Source organism: Entelurus aequoreus, linkage group LG04, assembly GCF_033978785.1.
Source record: "Entelurus aequoreus isolate RoL-2023_Sb linkage group LG04, RoL_Eaeq_v1.1, whole genome shotgun sequence".
Taxonomy (NCBI): Eukaryota; Metazoa; Chordata; class Actinopteri; order Syngnathiformes; family Syngnathidae; genus Entelurus; species Entelurus aequoreus.
The window spans coordinates 31,548,328-31,568,255 of NC_084734.1; the positions used below are offsets into that span (position 1 = coordinate 31,548,328).

The 19,928-nt window shown below is 41.1% G+C and overlaps 1 protein-coding gene across 2 annotated transcripts in view; it reads left to right on the plus strand.

Annotated features, from left to right (window-relative positions):
* The window catches only part of grm1a (glutamate receptor, metabotropic 1a), a 79,389-nt gene extending 67,014 nt beyond the window's left edge, over window positions 1-12,375 (plus strand). Inside the window, exons 7-9 of one of the 2 annotated variants that reach the window (XM_062044589.1) lie at window positions 407-533; window positions 1,710-2,646; window positions 8,604-12,375. In XM_062044589.1, the coding sequence (XP_061900573.1) occupies window positions 407-533; window positions 1,710-2,646; window positions 8,604-9,309 (1,770 nt within the window). In that variant the 3' untranslated portion in view covers window positions 9,310-12,375. The remainder of the gene's footprint in view (window positions 1-406; window positions 534-1,709; window positions 2,647-8,603) is intronic. The other variant, XM_062044590.1, reaches the window with a different exon arrangement.
* Window positions 12,376-19,928: the final 7,553 nt, after the last annotated feature.

Genomic DNA, 19,928 nt, shown 5'->3' on the forward strand with positions numbered 1-19,928 from the left:
TCATTTATCACGAAAATGCATTAGTGCAATTTACAGTCTCACGTTGCTACTCTCTGCAGTTGAGTAAATATATGTGTGGCGGAGTGCAGCGAAAATAATTTTTGGAGGAAATGCCCAGATTTTCTTCACCTAATGCTGATTGTTTGCAGTCAAGCTTTACGCTAAGTTGCCCTGAGGGAGGATGCATCCTTTCCTCCGGCTGCCCCACCCTTCCTCACTTTCTTTCCTGACCCACTTATCACCCAGCTTTACATGTCACAGCGCCGCTAACAGCCTCTGCGGGTGCAGAATGTAAAAAGCTGCCGCTCTTGTTCTATAAACATGCTGTATGGGGACGGAGGGGGTTTGGCGAAACCTCGTCAACTTGATGAATTAGCCTGCATGACCCGACTGTTTTGTGTCGCAGGTGATCAGGAAAGGCGAGGTGAGCTGCTGCTGGATCTGCACCACTTGCAAAGAGAATGAGATTGTCCAGGATGAATTCACCTGCAAGGCCTGCGACTTGGGATGGTGGCCTGATGATGACTTGGCAGGTAGGAAGGACTAAAGTTAGCGCTTTGTCCTCTTTCTTTAAAACACATCACCTTCAGAACAGAGTTATCTCTGTCCTTCCTGCTCTTTGCCTTAATGTGACCATCACTTGTTTTGACAGCGATGTATTGAGCTGAGCTCTCAATTCCCAAGTGTAAAATGCTATTTTTATGTGTCACTAGTCTATCACTCACATTACATTTTGCTGTCAGCCTTCTGCAGTTGGTGTGTGCATTCCAATGAAGTCAGAAGTTCACACAATGTTAATGTGCATCAAAGCTTTTTTTCTTCCTAATCATTCACTTACGACTCACTATATTGTCTGTCACAAAATATTAGACTTTTTCCCCTTTTAGAAGATAAAATGTGACAGACAAGCTGATAATATTGTGGCATTGATTGCCTGAAGCTCACAGCTCTTACTAATCAATCAGATTGCTCTAATGTTATTCACACACGTTTTACAGCCCATAGGGGCCACATATGCATGGTACACACATATTTTCAAGGATTCAAGGAACTTTTTTATACCATCACATATGATACTGCACAAGATTTAGTCCCTGATGTCCAGATTTAGCCCAATGTGTATCACAGTGAATAGAGTAGGATAGAAATAGAGTCAGTTCTAGTTAGCACATGTTAAATAGAAAATAATAAATAAAACAACTAAAAATATCATGGACCTGTTGTGCAAATATAATTTAAAAATAATGTAAAAGTAGCAAACCAAAAGACCAGTTCAGTGCGGGGTCATGGCCAGTTATGCAAATGAGACAATGACTTTGACTTCCCTGGAGAATTTAACAGAAGAAACTTCATAATTTCATAGCTTTTTATTGTTTAGCAGAGAGAGACTACAGTACATGTATATTGACTTCAATGCATTTTAGAACAGTAATAAACTGTCCTTTTCATTTCCTTTCCATGGTCTGCATTAAACACAAGATTAAGATTAAAGTACCAATGATTGTCACACACACAGTAGATGTGGTGAAATTTGTCCTCTGCATTTGACCCATCCCCTTGGGGAGCAGGATGGCATTGGTTCTTGGATATGTGTTTGCTCAAAGGGATCTTGCAAGCGTTGCTCCTCACAGTGCTTCCTTTGTGTATCCTAATCTATCTTTGGTGTCTTATCTCCTGCCTACTCACACCTTCTCTTCTTGTGCAAACAGGCTGCCAGCCTCTGCCTCTCAAGTATCTCGACTGGGCAGATGTGGAATCCATTGTCGCCGTGGTGTTCTCCTGCGTGGGCATCCTCATCACCTCCTTTGTCACCTTCGTCTTCATCCAGTACCGCGACACTCCTGTGGTGAAGTCGTCCAGCCGGGAGCTCTGCTACATCATCCTGGCGGGCATATTCTTGGGCTACATCTGTCCGTTCACCTTGATCGCCCGGCCCACCGTGGCGTCCTGTTACATGCAGCGCCTCCTGGTGGGTTTGTCATCATCAATGTGCTACTCTGCGCTGGTGACCAAGACCAATCGCATAGCTCGCATCCTGGCAGGCAGCAAGAAGAAGATCTGCACCCGGAAGCCCCGCTTCATGAGCGCCTGGGCACAGGTGATCATCGCCTCCATGCTGATCAGTGTCCAGCTAACTCTGGAGATCACGCTCATCATTCTGGAGACGCCTGAACCCATCAAGTCATACCCCAGCATACGTGAGGTCTACCTCATCTGCAATACCAGCAACATTGGCATGGTGGCACCCCTGGGCTACAACAGCCTACTCATCATGAGCTGCACCTATTACGCCTTCAAGACGCGGAACGTCCCGGCCAATTTTAACGAAGCTAAATACATTGCCTTCACTATGTACACAACCTGCATCATCTGGCTAGCCTTTGTGCCCATCTACTTTGGCTCCAACTACAAAATCATCACCACCTCCTTCTCCGTCAGCCTCAGCGTCACCGTGGCACTGGGCTGCATGTTCACTCCCAAGATGTACATTATTATTGCCAAGCCGGAGAGGAACGTCCGAAGCGCCTTCACCACCTCCGACGTGGTTCGAATGCACGTCGGTGACGGGAAGTCTGCGGCAGCCTGCGGCACCAACAGCTTCCTCAATATGTTCCGCAAGAAGAAGCCTGGATCTGGCAACGCAAAGTGAGTCTATCTTTACGTTGTTTAACTACATGTTGCTACCGAAAACTCAAATGATGCAGGAGAAGACCTTTAAACCTTTAAATAATCCATTGATCTAAATTCAACACTAACGTTCCTATTGGTAGCATATGCTAGCCCACGCCTGGGCAATTATTTTGACTCGGGGGGCCAAATTTAGAGAAAAACATGTGTCTGGGGGCCGGTATATCTATTTTTAGGAACGCTAACACAAAACCTCACAATAATGTCTGATTGAATGCTAAAAACTTTATGACAAAACGGAATGGAATTAAAATTGTTTTTACTGAATGAGACACCCAGAATGTACATGAAAATAAAGAATGTGTGATTTACAATATTAACTATTAATGATAAAACACTGAATATTGACAACATATGAACTTCACATCCCCCCCCCCCCCCCCCCCCCCCCCGATCGACATATTTTACAATCAAGCGAAACGCAACAAAACACCCTTCACGCAGCCTCCGCTCCTCCGGCGCCAACCTCCTCTCCCCACCACTCAGAACCAAGCTACAGACCTTGGGTGATAGAGCCTTGTCCATCGCTGCTCCCACCCTCTGAAACTCTCTCCCCAAACCCATCCGTGACTGCTCAGACCTTCCTACCTTCAAAAGCCTTCTCAAAACACACCTCTTCAGATCTGCTTTTAACCTGTGATTAGTGTTCTGTGTCTTGTAATGTCCCGTCTTGTAATGTCCAGTGTTATTATGTATTTTACACACTACTGCTTTTATATTTCCTGTATTATGTATTATTACTTTGAACTGTTTTATATTTAAATTTTTATCCTGTAAACGTCGTGGAGTACCCTGAAAAGCGCTATACCAAAATAAAATGTATTATTATTATTATTATTGTAAAAATGCAACAAACACAGCGAAATATGAACGCGAAGAGTAAAAAATAAACCAACCTATAATCTGATGTATCTGATACATCACTAAGCTTTAGAAATTTGTTGTAAAAATCTCCTTCCGCGTCTGTCCCTGACACCCGCATTTCAGGCTGGCCGCTCTGGAAACACTCTGTGGAAACGCTCCCCACCCACACTGCTTGGTGCCTCATCTGAGCTGCTGTGACTTAGATTACCATACTAACTAGTACATCATGCAAAAGCGCAGATTCCAACCATTTAAATACTTTGTATCGTTCAAGACTTACGGTCATTTGAAAACATCACTGCACATTATAATGGCAGCTACAGTTTCGATCTTAAAGATCTAAAAAAATGATTTGGGAATGTCCGACGGGCCAGATTGAGAATCTTAACGGGCCGCATGCGGCCCCCGGGCCTTAATTTGCCCAGGTCTGCCATAAAGCCTAAGACACTAATGTATAATAAGTACTTATATAGACATAATTGATGTAATGTGCATATGACTGCTTTAAAAGGTCTGATTAGTGCATCATTTGAGTGTTCATGCATGGTTTGGATTGTATACTGTATGTATGCATGCACTTTTCAGTGTATACCACTTTGCACATTGAAACACAGTACCTATTAGATGCAGTAAGTAAACACTGATTTATTTACATCACACCCCATTACCAATTACACACACCTATTACGGCGACGCCATGTTGAGCTCTAAATGACACCCTGCATAGTTCACAATGTAAGATACTTAAAGTAAGACTAACTCTTTTGAGATTTACAGCAAATGAGGAGAGGTTGGGTAAAGTAAGGAGTTTGGCAGAGTATGACCTTGATATGTTTTACGTGTTACATGTCTCTCACCCCTTTTTGCTATATTGTCCCCTTAAATAAGCAGCACATTGGCAAATGTTCATGTATCTGTTTTTCTCTGAATGCCGCATTGTCAACAGAGACACTTTCCATGTTCTTGTACTGCAAAAACATGAGATAGCAGCTACGGGCTTGTTAGCGTCTTAGCGAGTGGAGCCTTTAATGGACGAACTTATCTGAATGCATGCAATTCAGAAGTCAACTCAAGTTTTGAAGGATTGTAGAGTAGTAGAAATCGTTTTCTGTTTCTTTGTTGTGTGTTTTCAGCTTATTTTTATACTTTCAAGGATGTTGAAAAATGAGTATGTGAACTGCCTTTGTTTTACGCAAATTCCTGTTGAAGTTAAAGGGGAACTGCACTAGTTTTGGAATTTTGCCTATCGTTCACTATCCTTATGAGAGACAAGAGGACACACGTTTTAGTTTTTTTTGCATTCTTATTTTTTCACATACAATGTATATTATTAACATATGTCGTATATGAAAAAACGTCCTGAGCACAGTAAGTGGACGGTAGCTTATCTCGCATGCACTTTCATCGATGAGAAAAAAAGTGGGTTTCAATGCAGATGCACTGCACGACTTTCTAAAAAGCTAATAAAAAGTGAAAACATAAGACAATCCCACAGATCTAATAACGTGAATGTGCAATAATAGAGTGTCTCTGTTGTGATGCCCTGTATAGTACACGCAAAATCGTCATTTAAAGAGAAACTGCACTGCAAAGTCCTTAAAAAACATCCAAACAATAAGGTTGTATATATATATATGATATAAGTATACATGTGATGTAGTAACAGGCACATTTATAATAACATTTAATATTTATGTATTTTAATCATTTTAAGCGTATGCGGCGCATTAATTTAAAAAACGCATCACGATGTTCGCTTTTTTTTCCCACTGATTTCTGCTCACTGCAGACTTCATGAGAGCCAACAAACATATTAAAACATCACTTACTGTACAATGTCTGCTGTCATTGGGATGCTGACTGCTAGGACTTATAGAATCTTGCTATATTCCCGTTTTAGATAAAGAATGACTCATAATCATCGCAAAGAAAAGGGTGTTGGAACAAGCGTCTTTTCGTGTTGTTCTCGCCATTTCCGGGTCTAAATTGGCTGTCAAAGTGTACCAACTTGTCGTAATATGTCCTCCTCCTTCTACTGTACAGGTGAGAGGCATGATTTATGATCTACAACAGGGGTCCCCAAACTTTTTGACTCGGGGGCCGCATTGGGTTAAAAGATTTGGCCGGGGGCCAGGCTGTATATATATACAGTATATATATCTACATATTCCGAGCTCGATGATGTCACGTTATCAATGGGAAAATGCATTTTTAGACTATATGATTTGCCTGAGCGGCTAGGAGACACCGAGAGTAACAAGCGGTAGAAAATGGATTAGAAAGGACAGATTTTAAAAAATAATAATTAAAAAAATAAAATAAAATTTTATTTTTAAAATTTTCCATCCATCCATTTTCTACCGCTTGTCTCTTTCGAAGTCACGGGGGGTGCTGGAGCCTATCTCAGCTGCACACGGGCGGAAGGCGGGGTACACCCTGGACAAGTTTCCCCCTCATCACAGGACCAACACAGATATGTATGGGATTTATTTATTTTTTAACTTGGGACTTCCTGCGGGCCGGATTTTGGACGCTGCCGAGCCGGATCCGTAGTTTGGGGACCCTGATCTACAATAAATTTTAGCGAGCTAGGAAGCGAGGAAGCAGCTGATCAGTCAACACTGGCACTTAAAGGCCTACTGAAATGAGATTTTCTTATTTAAGCGGGGATAGCAGATCCATTCTATGTGTCATACTTGATCATTTCGCGATATTGCCATATTTTTGCTGAAAGGATTTAGTAGAGAACATCGACGATAAAGTTCGCAACTTTTGGTCCCTGATAAAAAAGCCTTGCCTGTACCGGAAGTAGCGTGACGTCACAGGTTGTGGAGCTCCTCACATCTGCACATTGTTTTCAATCATGGACGCCAGTAGCATGAGCGATTCGGACCGAGAAAGCGACGATTACCCCATTAATTTGAGCGAGGATGAAAGATTTGTGGATGAGGAAAGTGAAAGTGAAGGATTAGAGGGCAGTGGAAGCGATTCAGATAGGGAAGCTGCTGTGAGAGGCGGGTGGGACCTGATATTCAGCTGGGAATGACTAAAACAGTAAATAAACACAAGACATATATATACTCTATTAGCCACAACACAACCAGGCTTATATTTAATATGCCACAAATTAATCCGCATAACAAACACCTCCCCCCTCCCGTCCATATAACCCACCAAAACAACTCAAACACCCGCACAACACACTCAATCCCACAGCCCAAAGTACCGTTCACTCCCGCAAAGTTCATACAGCACATATATTTCCCCAAAGTTACGTACGTGACATGCACATAACGGCATGCACGGACGGGCAAGCGATCAAATGTTTGGAAGAAAGCTGCATACTCACGGTAGCGCTTCTGCTATCCAACTCAAAGTCCTCCTGGTTGTGTTGCTGTAGCCAGCCGCTAATACACCGATCCCACCTACAGCTTTCTTCTTTGCTGTCTTCATTGTCCATTAAACAAATTGCAAAAGATTCACCAACACAGATGTCCAGAATACTGTGGAATTTTGCGATGAAAACAGAGCTGTTTGTATTGGGACACAACATTGTCCCAATACTTCTGCAAACTCCGTGACGTCACGCACAAACGTCATCATACCGAGACGTTTTTAGCCGGATATTTCCCGGGAAATTTAAAATTGCACTTTATAAGTTAACCCGTTCATATTGGCATGTGTTGCAATGTTAAGATTTCATCATTGATATATAAACTATCAGACTGCGTGGTCGGTAGTAGTGGGTTTCAGTAGGCCTTTAAGCTTGTGATCAACACGCTGCTATAAATAGTTTGTCTGCGTCAGCGCTTATAATAACAATATCACTAATACTTGGATAATAGTCAAGTCCATCCATCCATCCAATTTCTACCGCTTGTCACTTTTGGGGTCGCGGAGCTTATCTCAGCTGCATTCGGGCGGAAGGCGGTTTACACCCTGGACAAGTCGCCACCTCATCACAGGGCCAACACAGATAGACAGACAACATTCACACTCACATTCACACAATAGTCAAGTCACGAAATGCAAATGGATTATTGTCGTCGTTTTTTTTATTTTATGGGGTTTTATGGGCGGAATATAGGACCTCTCATTGGCTACGCTGTAATTTACGTTTATTTACAAGTTAGAATGCATTGGGAACAAATCCGTCCGTCGTCATGTCTCTCATAATGATTGTGAACGATAGGCAAAATTCCGAAAACAAGTGTGGTTCCCCGTTAAATAAGGCGGTCTGCACCACTTAGTAGATCACATGAAACACGCCCACTAATAGCACATGCTATTTTATTGTTTGCACAAGCTGTTTAGGTATTTAGATCTTAGTAAATCAGGCCCTGAGTGTTTTGGTGTTTTCACATTGTATCAGTATCAGAGGTTATTTTACCCATTTTACACTTGATTAATGAATGTTCGTAGATTGATGCCTTGAAGAGACCATTTCTAACAAAACAGATGTCAGTCAGTCTGGCAGATTGTGTTCGACCTAAGAGGTTCCACTCTGCTAGTGGTTAGCTTTGTTAAATACTTTATTTACATCAGTAATTGTAATCAGTAAAAGTGTTACTTTGGGTTTTGCTGCTGGCTAAATGTTGTCTCCAAGAAGGAGATGGAGCCCCCCCCCTCCCTGCCGCTTTTGATTTAACCTGAATTAACCTCATATTTAACTTTTCTCAGCATGAACGCCCTCTGCCTTCCCCCAACTAATCACATTAGCGCCACTCCAAGAACATTCCACACAAAAAACCCTGTGGTGTTTTCTGGCCGCTCCCGCCGCCACCGGAGGCGCCAGTTAGTTCATGTAGCAAAGTGCATGCGTCCTCTTAATTGTAACGGGCCGGCACAAACGAGCTGGTGTTTTCGGAGGCAATGGGAAGATCATAATGTTGTAACGCAGCACATTATGAATCATCACGTGTTTGGCGGTCAAAGCTGCTGAATGTCAAGTCATGTGTGTGGGTCATGTCGCCATGCTGCTGCTTTTTCTGCTTTTGGACCTGCGCCCGCCTTTCCCCAGATGGTAACTTGAGTCTTTGTCTCGTTCGTAGTTCTAATGGCAAGTCTGTGTCATGGTCTGAATCAGGTGCAAGACACCCTCCTCCGAAGGGGGGGAATGTGTGGCACAGACTGTCTGTGCATGTGAGGAAACAGGAAGCTGGCTTGAATCAGACGGCGGTCATCAGGCCCCTAACTAACACCCCCGACCCCCACAGTTGCGAGCCCTCCGCCCGCGACCTTGGCACAGACCCTCGCCCCCCTCAAGAAACGCCACACGCAAGGCCCACGCCCGACCCCCTGGAGGAAGACGACAAGGGGCGCCCCTTTTACGCTGACCCCGGAGAAGGGGCGCAAGGACCAGCTTCTTATTTGCTCCCGCGCACTCAGGGGCCCCTGGTGGAAACACACTGCTCCCACGTCCCTGCACGCATTGACGCCCCCCCGAGGGAGCCTGCCAGTGAGCCTTTGAGCTCAACGCAGCCTCCTTTGGCCCCAAAAGGGCGACCATTTGAGGAGTCCAACTACGAGGAGCTGAACCTTTTGCACGAATACATTTACGACGCCAAGGAGGAACGGGTCAGGGGCGTACCTCGCAACATGGAGGACACCCTTGCTCTGTCCCCACCCTCCCCCTTCAGAGACTCCGTGTGTTCAGAGGAGTCCGGCCCCGAGTCCCCCACCCTGGAGTCCTTGCTCGGGGGTCCCGACACTGCTAACATCCTCCGAGACTTTGCACACAGCTCCTCAACACTGTGAGAAGCACAAAAAAAAAAACAGTGAGAGCACACTTTCTGTTTTACTTTTATTTCTTCTATTTCTTTCATGCTTTGCTTGCTCGTGTTTTTAGTTACGGCTCCGTTAAAAGTCAGCACACAGCCTAACAACAACGACAGTGCCAAAAGTCAGCAGCTCTCATGCCAAGTTCTCTTGCAGGGTCATGCAAAAGTATATGGACAACACAAGGTCTGATCTTGATCGCATACTGTAGTAAAACTAGTAATTAGGACGCATACAACAAACTCGACATGTTATAAAGGTTGCCGCACAGGCCAGGGAAATGACAAAACCCAAATCCAGTGAAGTTGGCACGTTGTGTAAATCAATAATAAAAACAGAATACAATGATTTCCAAATCCTTTTCAACTTATATTCAATTGAATAGACTGCAAAGACAAGATATTTAATGTTCGAACTGAAAAACCTCTTTTTTTAATTTTTTTTAAATAATCATTAACTTAGAATTTAATGGCAGCAACACATTGCAAAAAAAGTTGGTAGAAGGGCTTTTTTACCACTGTGTTACATGGCCTTCCTTTTTAACAACACTCAGTAAACATTTGGGAACTGAGGAGACCAATTTTTGAAGCTTTTCAGGTGGAATTATTTTCCATTCTTGCTTGATGTACAGCTTAAGTTGTTCAACAGTCCGGGGGTCTCCGTTGTGGTATTTTACGCTTCATATTGCGCCACACATTTACAATGGGAGACAGGTCTGGACTAAAGGCAGGCCAGTCTAGTACCCGCATTCTTTTACTATGAAGCTACATTGTTGTGACACGTGGCTTGGCATTGTCTTGCTGAAATAAGCAGGGGCGTCCTTGATAACGTTGCTTGGATGGTAACATATGTTGCTCCAAAACGTGTATGTACCTTTCAGCATTAATGGTGCCTTCACAGATGTGGAAGTTACCCATGCCTTGTGCCAGCTTTTTTGAAACATGTTGCAGGCATCAAATTCCAAATGAGCTAATATTTGCAAAAAATAACGTTTTCCAGTTTGAACGTTAAGTATCTTGTCTTTGAAGTCTATTCAATTGAATATAGGTTGAAAAAGATTTGCAAATCATTGTATTCTGTTTTTTTTCACAATTTACACAATGTGCCAACTTCACTGGTTTTGGGTTTTGTACAATTTTGGTAAAGATCTGGATAAAAGTACAGGTTTGTGTGTAATCCACAAAACACAGAGTAACCTGCTTTGCAGCAGACGCATAACTCAATGATTTGTCACTATTTTACAGTTGAGTTATCATATTTGCTTATATTTTTTAGTTACTCAATTGCAGAGAGTGCCAGGCATCTATTAAGGGTAGAGCATTTGTTATCCAGAGGAAAACGCTTGTTTCCCCCCCAATATTTCAGTCCAGTGTATGTATTTATTTGTGGGAAGAATATAAAATTAAAATAAAATAAGATGAAACAATCAATAAATGGTGCAGTAATCCAATAAAAAATATATAAATTGTTATAAGGCATTTTCCAGCGATTAATTGAGGCGCGGCTTCTATTAGTGATGAGGCCAGTATTTGAGGAAATGTGGTCATCGTAGCATTGCTAAAAATGACACATCTAATTGTGGCCTAGGACTTTTGCACTTTTCTGTTAAAGAAGAAAATCACTGAGGAAAAAATAGATGTAGAATGAAAACCAAAACCTTCTAAAACGTTGTTGACATTTTAAATACAACATATATAAAGCTTAAGAAGTTTGTCCCAGTTTTGTATTGCTTGACAAACAACACAAAACAATCTGGGGGACATTTTGTTCCTTTTTTGCCTTTTTATATTTATTTAATTGCAAACGCCGCACTAGCTGCCCCTCATTGCAATTAAACACCAGGCGATGATTTCAGCTTCAACAAAAGAAAAAGTTAGCAGGTTGAATGCTAGTTCTGCTGTGTTTCTCTGCGCTGTATGTAGACATGACGTGCCAAATTCCAGTTGTTTGTGCGTCCTCAAGAATACGAGCATGGGAGGACAAACGCTACAATACTCTGGGGTATTTTTCCTCATCTTTTCTGCTGTGTCACTGTAACGCAAAAAAAGACCAACAAAAAAAACAAAAAAAAACACAGTACTTGTACTTTGTAATACTGTTAAATCATATCTTGTTTTTTCACACAGGTGGTATGTTTGTAATACGGATACATGTTTCTATATTTAGAATGTCGACATTCAAAGAAAAACAAAAAACGTTTTTACAATTTGTCTTGTTTGCTTTTCTGGAGGGGCTAACTTTTAAGCTGACTTGTTAAAGTAACCAATGACTAGTTGCTTCTTGTTATGACATATATGTACTTCTACTTTTCTCAGTTAGAATGCACATTATTTCCAAGTATGAGACTATATACAGTACATAGTGCCAGTGTATTGAATTTCCAAATGTTTACCATGGTAGATTTTGTTCAATGATTTATAGCTGATGTAAAAAAGTAACAGGGTGCCATGTAGAACAAGCATAAAACGAAACAGGCCTTTATGTTTAAGTTGAACGGGGCTGTCCAATAAAACAACCTTTATACTGAAAAGTCATGCAGGTTCCATTGGCTTGTCATTGGACACTAGAATAGGTACACATACTGTATGCATTCATCCAACAGGAAACGGTTTTCTTTGATAACGAATCATACTCAATGCTGTCAACGATGTGTTTATCATTGTGATGTACAATTGCAGTACATCATACTCATAGCTCCTTATAATATTTCACTTACATTTTATAACTAATTAGCCACTCTCCAACCTTAAAATTTAACTACATGATTATCTAACTAGTCTTCCACTTTGACATTAAATTACATTACTACGTAATTAGTCTTTAAACTTTGACATTAAATTACATTACTAAGTAATTAGTCTTCAAACATTGACATTAAACTACATGACTAACTAGTCTTACTTTGACATTGAACTACATTACTAAGTACTCTTCAACTTTGATAACACATGACTAACATATTATTTAACCCTAATGTTAAGCTACATGACTAACTAACCTAGTTTTCAACACCAATGTTGTATGAAATGACCAACTACCTTAATGTCAACTTTGACATGACTAACTAGTCTCCGACATTGAAATTAAACTGTGTCTAAATAGTCTAGTATTCAACCCCAACTACATGACCAGCTAACTAGTCTTCAACTTTGACATTAAACTACATGACTAACTAGTCTTTTACTTTGACATTAAATTACATCATTAAATACTCTAACTTTAATAACACATGACTAGAGTGTCCGGCCTGAGATCGGTAGGTTGTGAGTTCAAATCCCGGCCGGGTCATACCAAAGACTATAAAAATGGGACCCATTACCTCCCTGCTTGGCACTCAGCATCAAGGGTTGGAATTGGGGGTTAAATCACCAAAAATGATTCCCGGGCGCGGCTACGCTGCTGCCCACTGCTCCCCTCACCTCCCAGGGGGTGATCAAGGGGATGGGTAAATGCAGAGGACAAATTTCAACACACCTAGTGTGTGTGTGACAATCATTGGTACTTTAACTTTAACTTTAACCTATTATTTAACCCTAATGTTAAGCTACATGACTAACTAACCTAGTTTTCAACACGAATATTAATCTAAATGATCTAGTATTTAACCCCAACTACCACACCAGCTCACTAGTCTACAAACCTTGACATTGAACCGCATGACTACCTAATCTACTCTTCAACTTTTTTGGTAAACTACATGAGTAACTAACTACTCTTCAACTTTGGCATTGAACTACATAGCCAACTAACAAGTCTTAAACTTTGAGATTAAATTACATTACTACCGTAATTTCCGGACTATAAGCCGCTACTTTTTCCCCTCGTTCTGGTCCCTGCGGCTTATACAAGGGTGCGGCTTATTTACGGCCTGTTCTTCTCCGACACCGACGAAGAGGATTTCGGTGGTTTTAGTACGCAGGAGGAAGACGATGACACAATGATTAAAGACTGACTTTTCATATACCGGTAGGCTGGTTATTTTGATAACGTACAGGTGAGCACTTTGTATTACTTTGCACCGTTGTATTATTTGTACTCTGCACGAATGCTGTTCGCCATGTCAAAGATGTGAAAGTTTGATTGAATGATTGAAAGATTTATTGTTAATAAATGGGACGCTTTGCGTTCCCAAACAGTCATCTCTGTCCCGACAATCCCCTCCGTGGTAGCAGGAACCCCTATATACTACGCTAATTACACATCAAAACCCTGCGGCTTATAGTCGGGTGCGGCTTATATATGGAGCAATCTGTATTTTCCCCTAAATTTAGCTGGTGCGGCTTATAGTCAGGTGCGGCTTATAGTCCGGAAATTACGGTAAGTAATTAGTCTTCAAACATCTACATTAAACTACATTACTAACTAGTATTTGACTTTGACATTGAATTACATCACTAAATACTCTTCAACTTTGATACCACATGACTAACCTATTCTTTAACCCTAATGTTCAGCTACATGACTAACTAACCTAGTTTTCAACACCAATGTTTAACAAAATGACCAACTAACTTAATGTCAACTTTGACATTAAACTGCTTGACTAACTAGTCTCCAACATTGAAATTAAACAGTGTCTAAACAGTCTACTATTTAACCCCAAATACATGATCAGCTAACTAGTCTTCAACTTTGTCATTATACTACATGACTTACTAGTCTTTTACTTTGACATTAAATTACATCATTAAATACTCTTTACCTTTAATAACACAGACTATCCTATTCTTTAACCCTAATGTTGAGCCACATGACTAACTAACATAGTTTTCAACATGAATGTTGAACTAAATGACCAACAAAATCTAGTATTTAACCCTAACTACCACACCAGCTCACTAGTCTTCAACATTGTCATTAAACTACATTACTAACTAGTCTTTGACTTTGACATTGAATGACATTACTAAATACTCTTCAGCTTTGATAACACATGACTAACCTATTCGTTAAACCTAATGTTGAGCAACATGACTAACTAACCTAGTTTTCAACACCAATGTTAAACTAAATGACCAACTAACTTAATGTCAACTTTGACATTAAAATACATGACTAACTAGTCTCCAACATTGAAACTAAACTGTGTCTAAATAATCTAGTATTCAACCTCTACTACATGGCCAGCTAACTAGTCTTCAAATTTGTCATTAAACTAAATGACTAACTAGTACTTCACTTTGACATTGAATTACATTACTAAATACTCTTCAACTTTGATAACACATGACTAACCTATTCTTTAACCCTAACGTTAAGCTACATGACTAACTAAACTAGTTTTCAACACCAATGTTAAACGAAATGACCAACTAACTCAATGTCAACTTTGATATTAAACGACATGACTAACTAGTCTTCAACATTGAAATTAAACTGTCTAAATAATCTAGTATTTAACCCCAACTACGTGACCAGCTAACTAGTCTTCAACTTTTTCATTAAACTACATGACTAACTAGTCGTTTACTTTGACATTAAATTACATCACTGAATACTATTTAACTTTGATAACACATGATTAGCCTTTTATTTAACCCTAATGTTGAGCTACATGACTAACTAACCTAGTTTTTAACACAAATGTTAAACTAAATGACCAACAAAATAATTTAGTATTTCACCCCAACTACCACACCAGCTCACTAGTCTTCAACTTTGTCATTAAACTACATGACTAACAAACTAGTCTACAAACCTTGACATTGAACTGCATAACTACCTAATCTAGTCTTCAACTGTATTGGTAAACTACATGACTAACTGACTATACTCTTCAACTTTGACATTGAACTACATAGCCAACTAACAAGTCTTAAACTTTGGCATTACACTACGTGACTAGTCTCAAAAGCGTCACTAAGCTTGATCAGCTAACCTTATATTCAACCCTAATTTTGAACTACATGACCAACCTGTCTTTAACTTTGTCATTTAACAACATAACAAAATAGTTTCCAAACCTTGAAATTTGACTATGTGACTAACTAAACTAATATTTAACCCAAATATTAAACTACATGACCAACTATTTTTTTACTTTATAATTTAACTAGATAATTAAGTAGTCCCCAAACCATTATATTAAACTATGTGACTAACTAAGCTAGTATTAGACCCTAATGTTAAACTCAATGATGAACCATCAAAGTATTGTTTAACTTTGTCATGCAACTATGTGACTAAATAACCTATAGTCTTGACCCCTAATGTTAAACCACACGACCTAACTAACAAGTCATTAACTTTAGCATTAAACACATGTACATGACTAACTCACTTGTCTCTAAACCTTGACATTAAACTACACAACTAACCCAGTATTAAACTTAAATGTTAAACTACATGACTAACCTACTACACTGGTACTTTAACTTTAAACTCTGCTACATGACTGTTCAACTAGTCTTCAACCTTGACATTTATCTCCTGACTACATGATTTAGTCTTCAACTCTATTATTAAACATGTTTAACTACTTTAATGTGATCAACCCATTAGTCTCCATCATTAAAGGAGAACTGAACTTTTTTACCTATCATCCACAATCCCTATGTGAGACCAAGAACGTTTCCTCTTTTTTGCATTCTAAATCGTGAAAAAATGCTAGCAAGAGGTGACTAACAACGTAGCTCATGGGTATCATCAATTCAACTTAATCCATCCGGAGAGAACTCATGCAGTCACGGGGAGAACATGCAAACTCCACACAGAAAGACCCAGGGGTTCGGCCACCCAAAATGTTGAAAGAGCCATATTGGACCAAATAAGCACTGATAGGCACTCCAGCATATCAATTAAATCAACAAAGCTCACCTCTGTGCATTCACGCACAGCGTTAAATGTTTGGTGGTCAAAATGAGACAAAGAAGGAGTGGCATAAAACACGTCTTTCTGTGGCAGCGTCGGAGAAAGTTGTACATGTAAACAAACTACGATGAGTTCAAGGATCGCTGAAATTAGTAGGACAAAACGGTGCTTGCCAAATACTCTCATCAGTGATGCATGTACAACATAAACAGTGGGATTTCTAACAATTAGGAAGGGTTGTGCCATGCTAGTTATCCTACAGAAAATATATTTAAAAAATATATATATTTTCTTCTTCATCTTTTGATATTTTCACACATCTTTGAAAGAGGTCCAGGGGGCCACTAGGGCGGTGCTAAAGAGACGCATGGGGCTCGAGAGCCACGGGTTGCACTAACCCCTGTGCCATCGTGCTACTTTAAAAAAACAACTGCTAACAATACTCCAGTTACATGTTGTGACCTGAATATTAACCAAGTATTAGCGGTATTGTTATTATAAGTACTAACGCCTGGGAACTACTTTTAGTAACACGCCGCATTGATCACCAAGAGGTAACTTATTAACATACTGAGCTGCTGCATAGCCCCTGAGTTGGTAAAAGTTTGTACTATATATTTTTAGAGCGCGGGATGGATCAAATCCAAATAACCTCACCTATTTCTATTTTTAATGATTTACAGTTCATTAAAAAACATGTGTTCTTTTCTCACATAAGGGTTGTGAATGATAGGCAAAAAAAACAAAACAAAAGGGAAGTTCCTCTTGAAGTCACATGACTACAGTAACAAACCTAATGGTAAACTACAGTGCAGGACCAACTAACTAATCTCTCACATCTAACTATTTATTCATGAACATGGACATGACAGTGCATACAGTCATGGTCAAAAAGTTTACATACACTTGTAAAGAACATAATGTCATGGCTGTCCTGAGTTTCCAATCATTTCTAAAACTCTTATTTTTTTGTGATAGAGGGATTGGAGCACATTCTTGTTGGTCACAAAAAACATTCATGAAGTTTGGTTCTTTTATGAATTTATTACGGGTCTACTGAACATGTGACCAAATCTGCTGGGTCAAAAGTATACATACAGCACTGTTAATATTTGGTTACATGTCCCTTGGCAAGTTTCACTGCAATAAGGCGCTTTTGGTAGCCATCCACAAGCTTCTGGTTTAATTTTTGACCACTCCTCTTGACAAAATTGGTGCAGTTCATCTAAATTTGTTGGCTTTCTGGCATGGACTTGTTTCTTCAGCATTGTCCACACGTTTAAGTCAGGACTTTGGGAAGGCCATTCTAACACCTTAATTCTAGCCTGATTTAGCCATTCCTTTACCACTTTTGACGTGTGTTTGGGGTCATTGTCCTGTTGAAACACTCAACTGCGCCCAAGACCCAACTTTCGGGCTGATGATTTTAGGTTGTCTTGAAGAATTTGGAGGTAATCCTCCTTTTTAATTGTCCCATTTACTCTCTGTAAAGCACCAGTTCCATTGGCAGCAAAACAGGCCCAAAGCATAATACGACCATTACCATGCTTGACGGTAGGAATGGTGTTCCTGTGATTAAAGGCCTCACCTTTTTTCCTCCAAACATATTGCTGGATATTGTGGCCAAACAGCTCAATTTGTGTTTCATCTGACCACAGAATTTTCCTCCAGAAAGTCTTATCTTTGTCCATGTGATGTCATGTCATCCATCAATCCATCCATTTTCTACCGCTTATTCCCTTTGGGGTCGCGGGGGGCGCTGGAGCCTATCTCAGCTACAATCGGGCGGAAGGCGGGGTACACCCTGGACAAGTCGCCACCTCATCGCAGGGCCAACACAGATAGACAGACAACGTTCACACTCACATTCACATAACGTTGTTATTATCCACTCAACCAGCTTCCACCCACTGCTCTGTTCTCAACTTCTTCATAGGCAGACACTTGTTTCCATTGCAAATAGCTCATAGTCTGTTCCAGCGTCCAAATGTGGACTAACCATAGTTAAAGTTACATTTTGAAGTAGTGTTGTCCCGAAACCAATATTTTGGTACCGGTACCAAAATTATTTTGATACTTTTCGGTACTTTTCCAAATGAAGGGGACCACAAAAATGGCATTATTGGCTTTATTTTAACAAAAAATCTTAGGGTACATTAAACGTACGTTTCTTATTGCAAGTTTTCCTTAAATATAATAGTGAACATCCAAGACAGGCCCAGAGCAACATACTACCACCATGCTTGACGGTAGGATTGGTGTTCCTGGGATTAAGGGCCTCACCTTTTTTCCTCCAAACATATTGCTGGGTATTGTGGCCAAACAGCTCAATTTTTGTTTCATCTGACCACAGAATTTTCCTCCAGAAAGTCTTATCTTTGTCCATGTGATGTCAAATGAAACACAAATTGAACTGTTTGGCCACAATACCCAGCAATATGTTTGGAGGAGAAAATGTGAAGCCTTTAATCCCTGGAACACCATACCTACCGTCAGGCATGGTGATGGTCGTATTATGCTTTGGGCCTGTTTTGCTGCCAATGGAACTGGTGCTTTACAGAGAGTAAATGGGACAATGAAAAAGGAGGATTGCCTCCAAATTCTTCAGGACAACCTAAAATCATCAGCCCGGAGGTTGGGTCTTGGGCGCAGTTGGGTGTTTCAACAGGACAATGACCCCAAACACACGTCAAAAGTGGTAAAGGAATGGCTAAATCAGGCTAGAATTCAGGTTTTAGAATGGCCTTCCCAAAGTCTTCTCCAGTGAGCTGAACGACTACAGACCAGTGGCGCTCACCTCTCATATAATGAAGACAATGGAGCGGCTCTTTTTCAGCCTCCTCAGACCACAGGTGCAACATGCCCAGGACAGCCTGCAGTTTGCGTACCAGGCAGGCGTTGGTGTGGAGGATGCTATCCTTTACCTGCTGCACCGAGCCCACTCACACCTGGATAAGGGAAATGGCGCTGTGCGGATCCTGTTCCTGGACTTCTCAAGTGCCTTTAATACTATCCAGCCCCGCCTTCTCCAGGACAAGCTGGACAGAATGCGAGTGGACCCCTGCCTGGTTGCCTGGATTTCAGACTACCTCACCGATAGGCCACAGTACGTCAGACTGAAGGACATCACATCTGACACTGTGATCAGCAGCACCGGAGCACCGCAGGGAACGGTGCTGGCCCCTCTTCTCTACACCCAGTACACCGCTGACTTCTGCTACAACTCAGAGCTGTGTCACATCCAAAAGTACGCGGATGACACAGCCATCATCGGGTGCATCAGGGACGGCAGAGAGGAGGAGTTTCGGAGGCTGGTGAGGGACTTTGTTGTCTGGTGCCACAGGAACCTCTTGCAGCTCAATCCGTCAAAGACCAAGGAGCTGGTCATTGACTTTGGGAGGTCGAGTCCAGGGTCACAACCTATTGTGATCGAGGGAGTCGAGGTACAGACCGTGGACTAATTCAAGTACCTCGGGGTGTGGGTGGACAATAAGCTGGACTGGACTGTTAACACAGACCACTTATACAGGAAAGGACAGAGCAGGCTGTACTTCCTGAGGAGGCTGCACTCCTTCAACATCTGTAAAAAACTCTTGTGGATGTACTACCAGTCTGTGGTTGCCAGTATTCTGTACTACATCGTAGTGTGCTGGGGGGGCAGCATATCTAAGAAGGACAGCTCCAGACTGGAGAAACTGATCAGGCGGGCCGGTTCTACGATCGGAATAAAACTGGACTCACCGGTGACGGTGGCAGAGAAGAGGACTGTGGAAAAACTAGTGAGCATC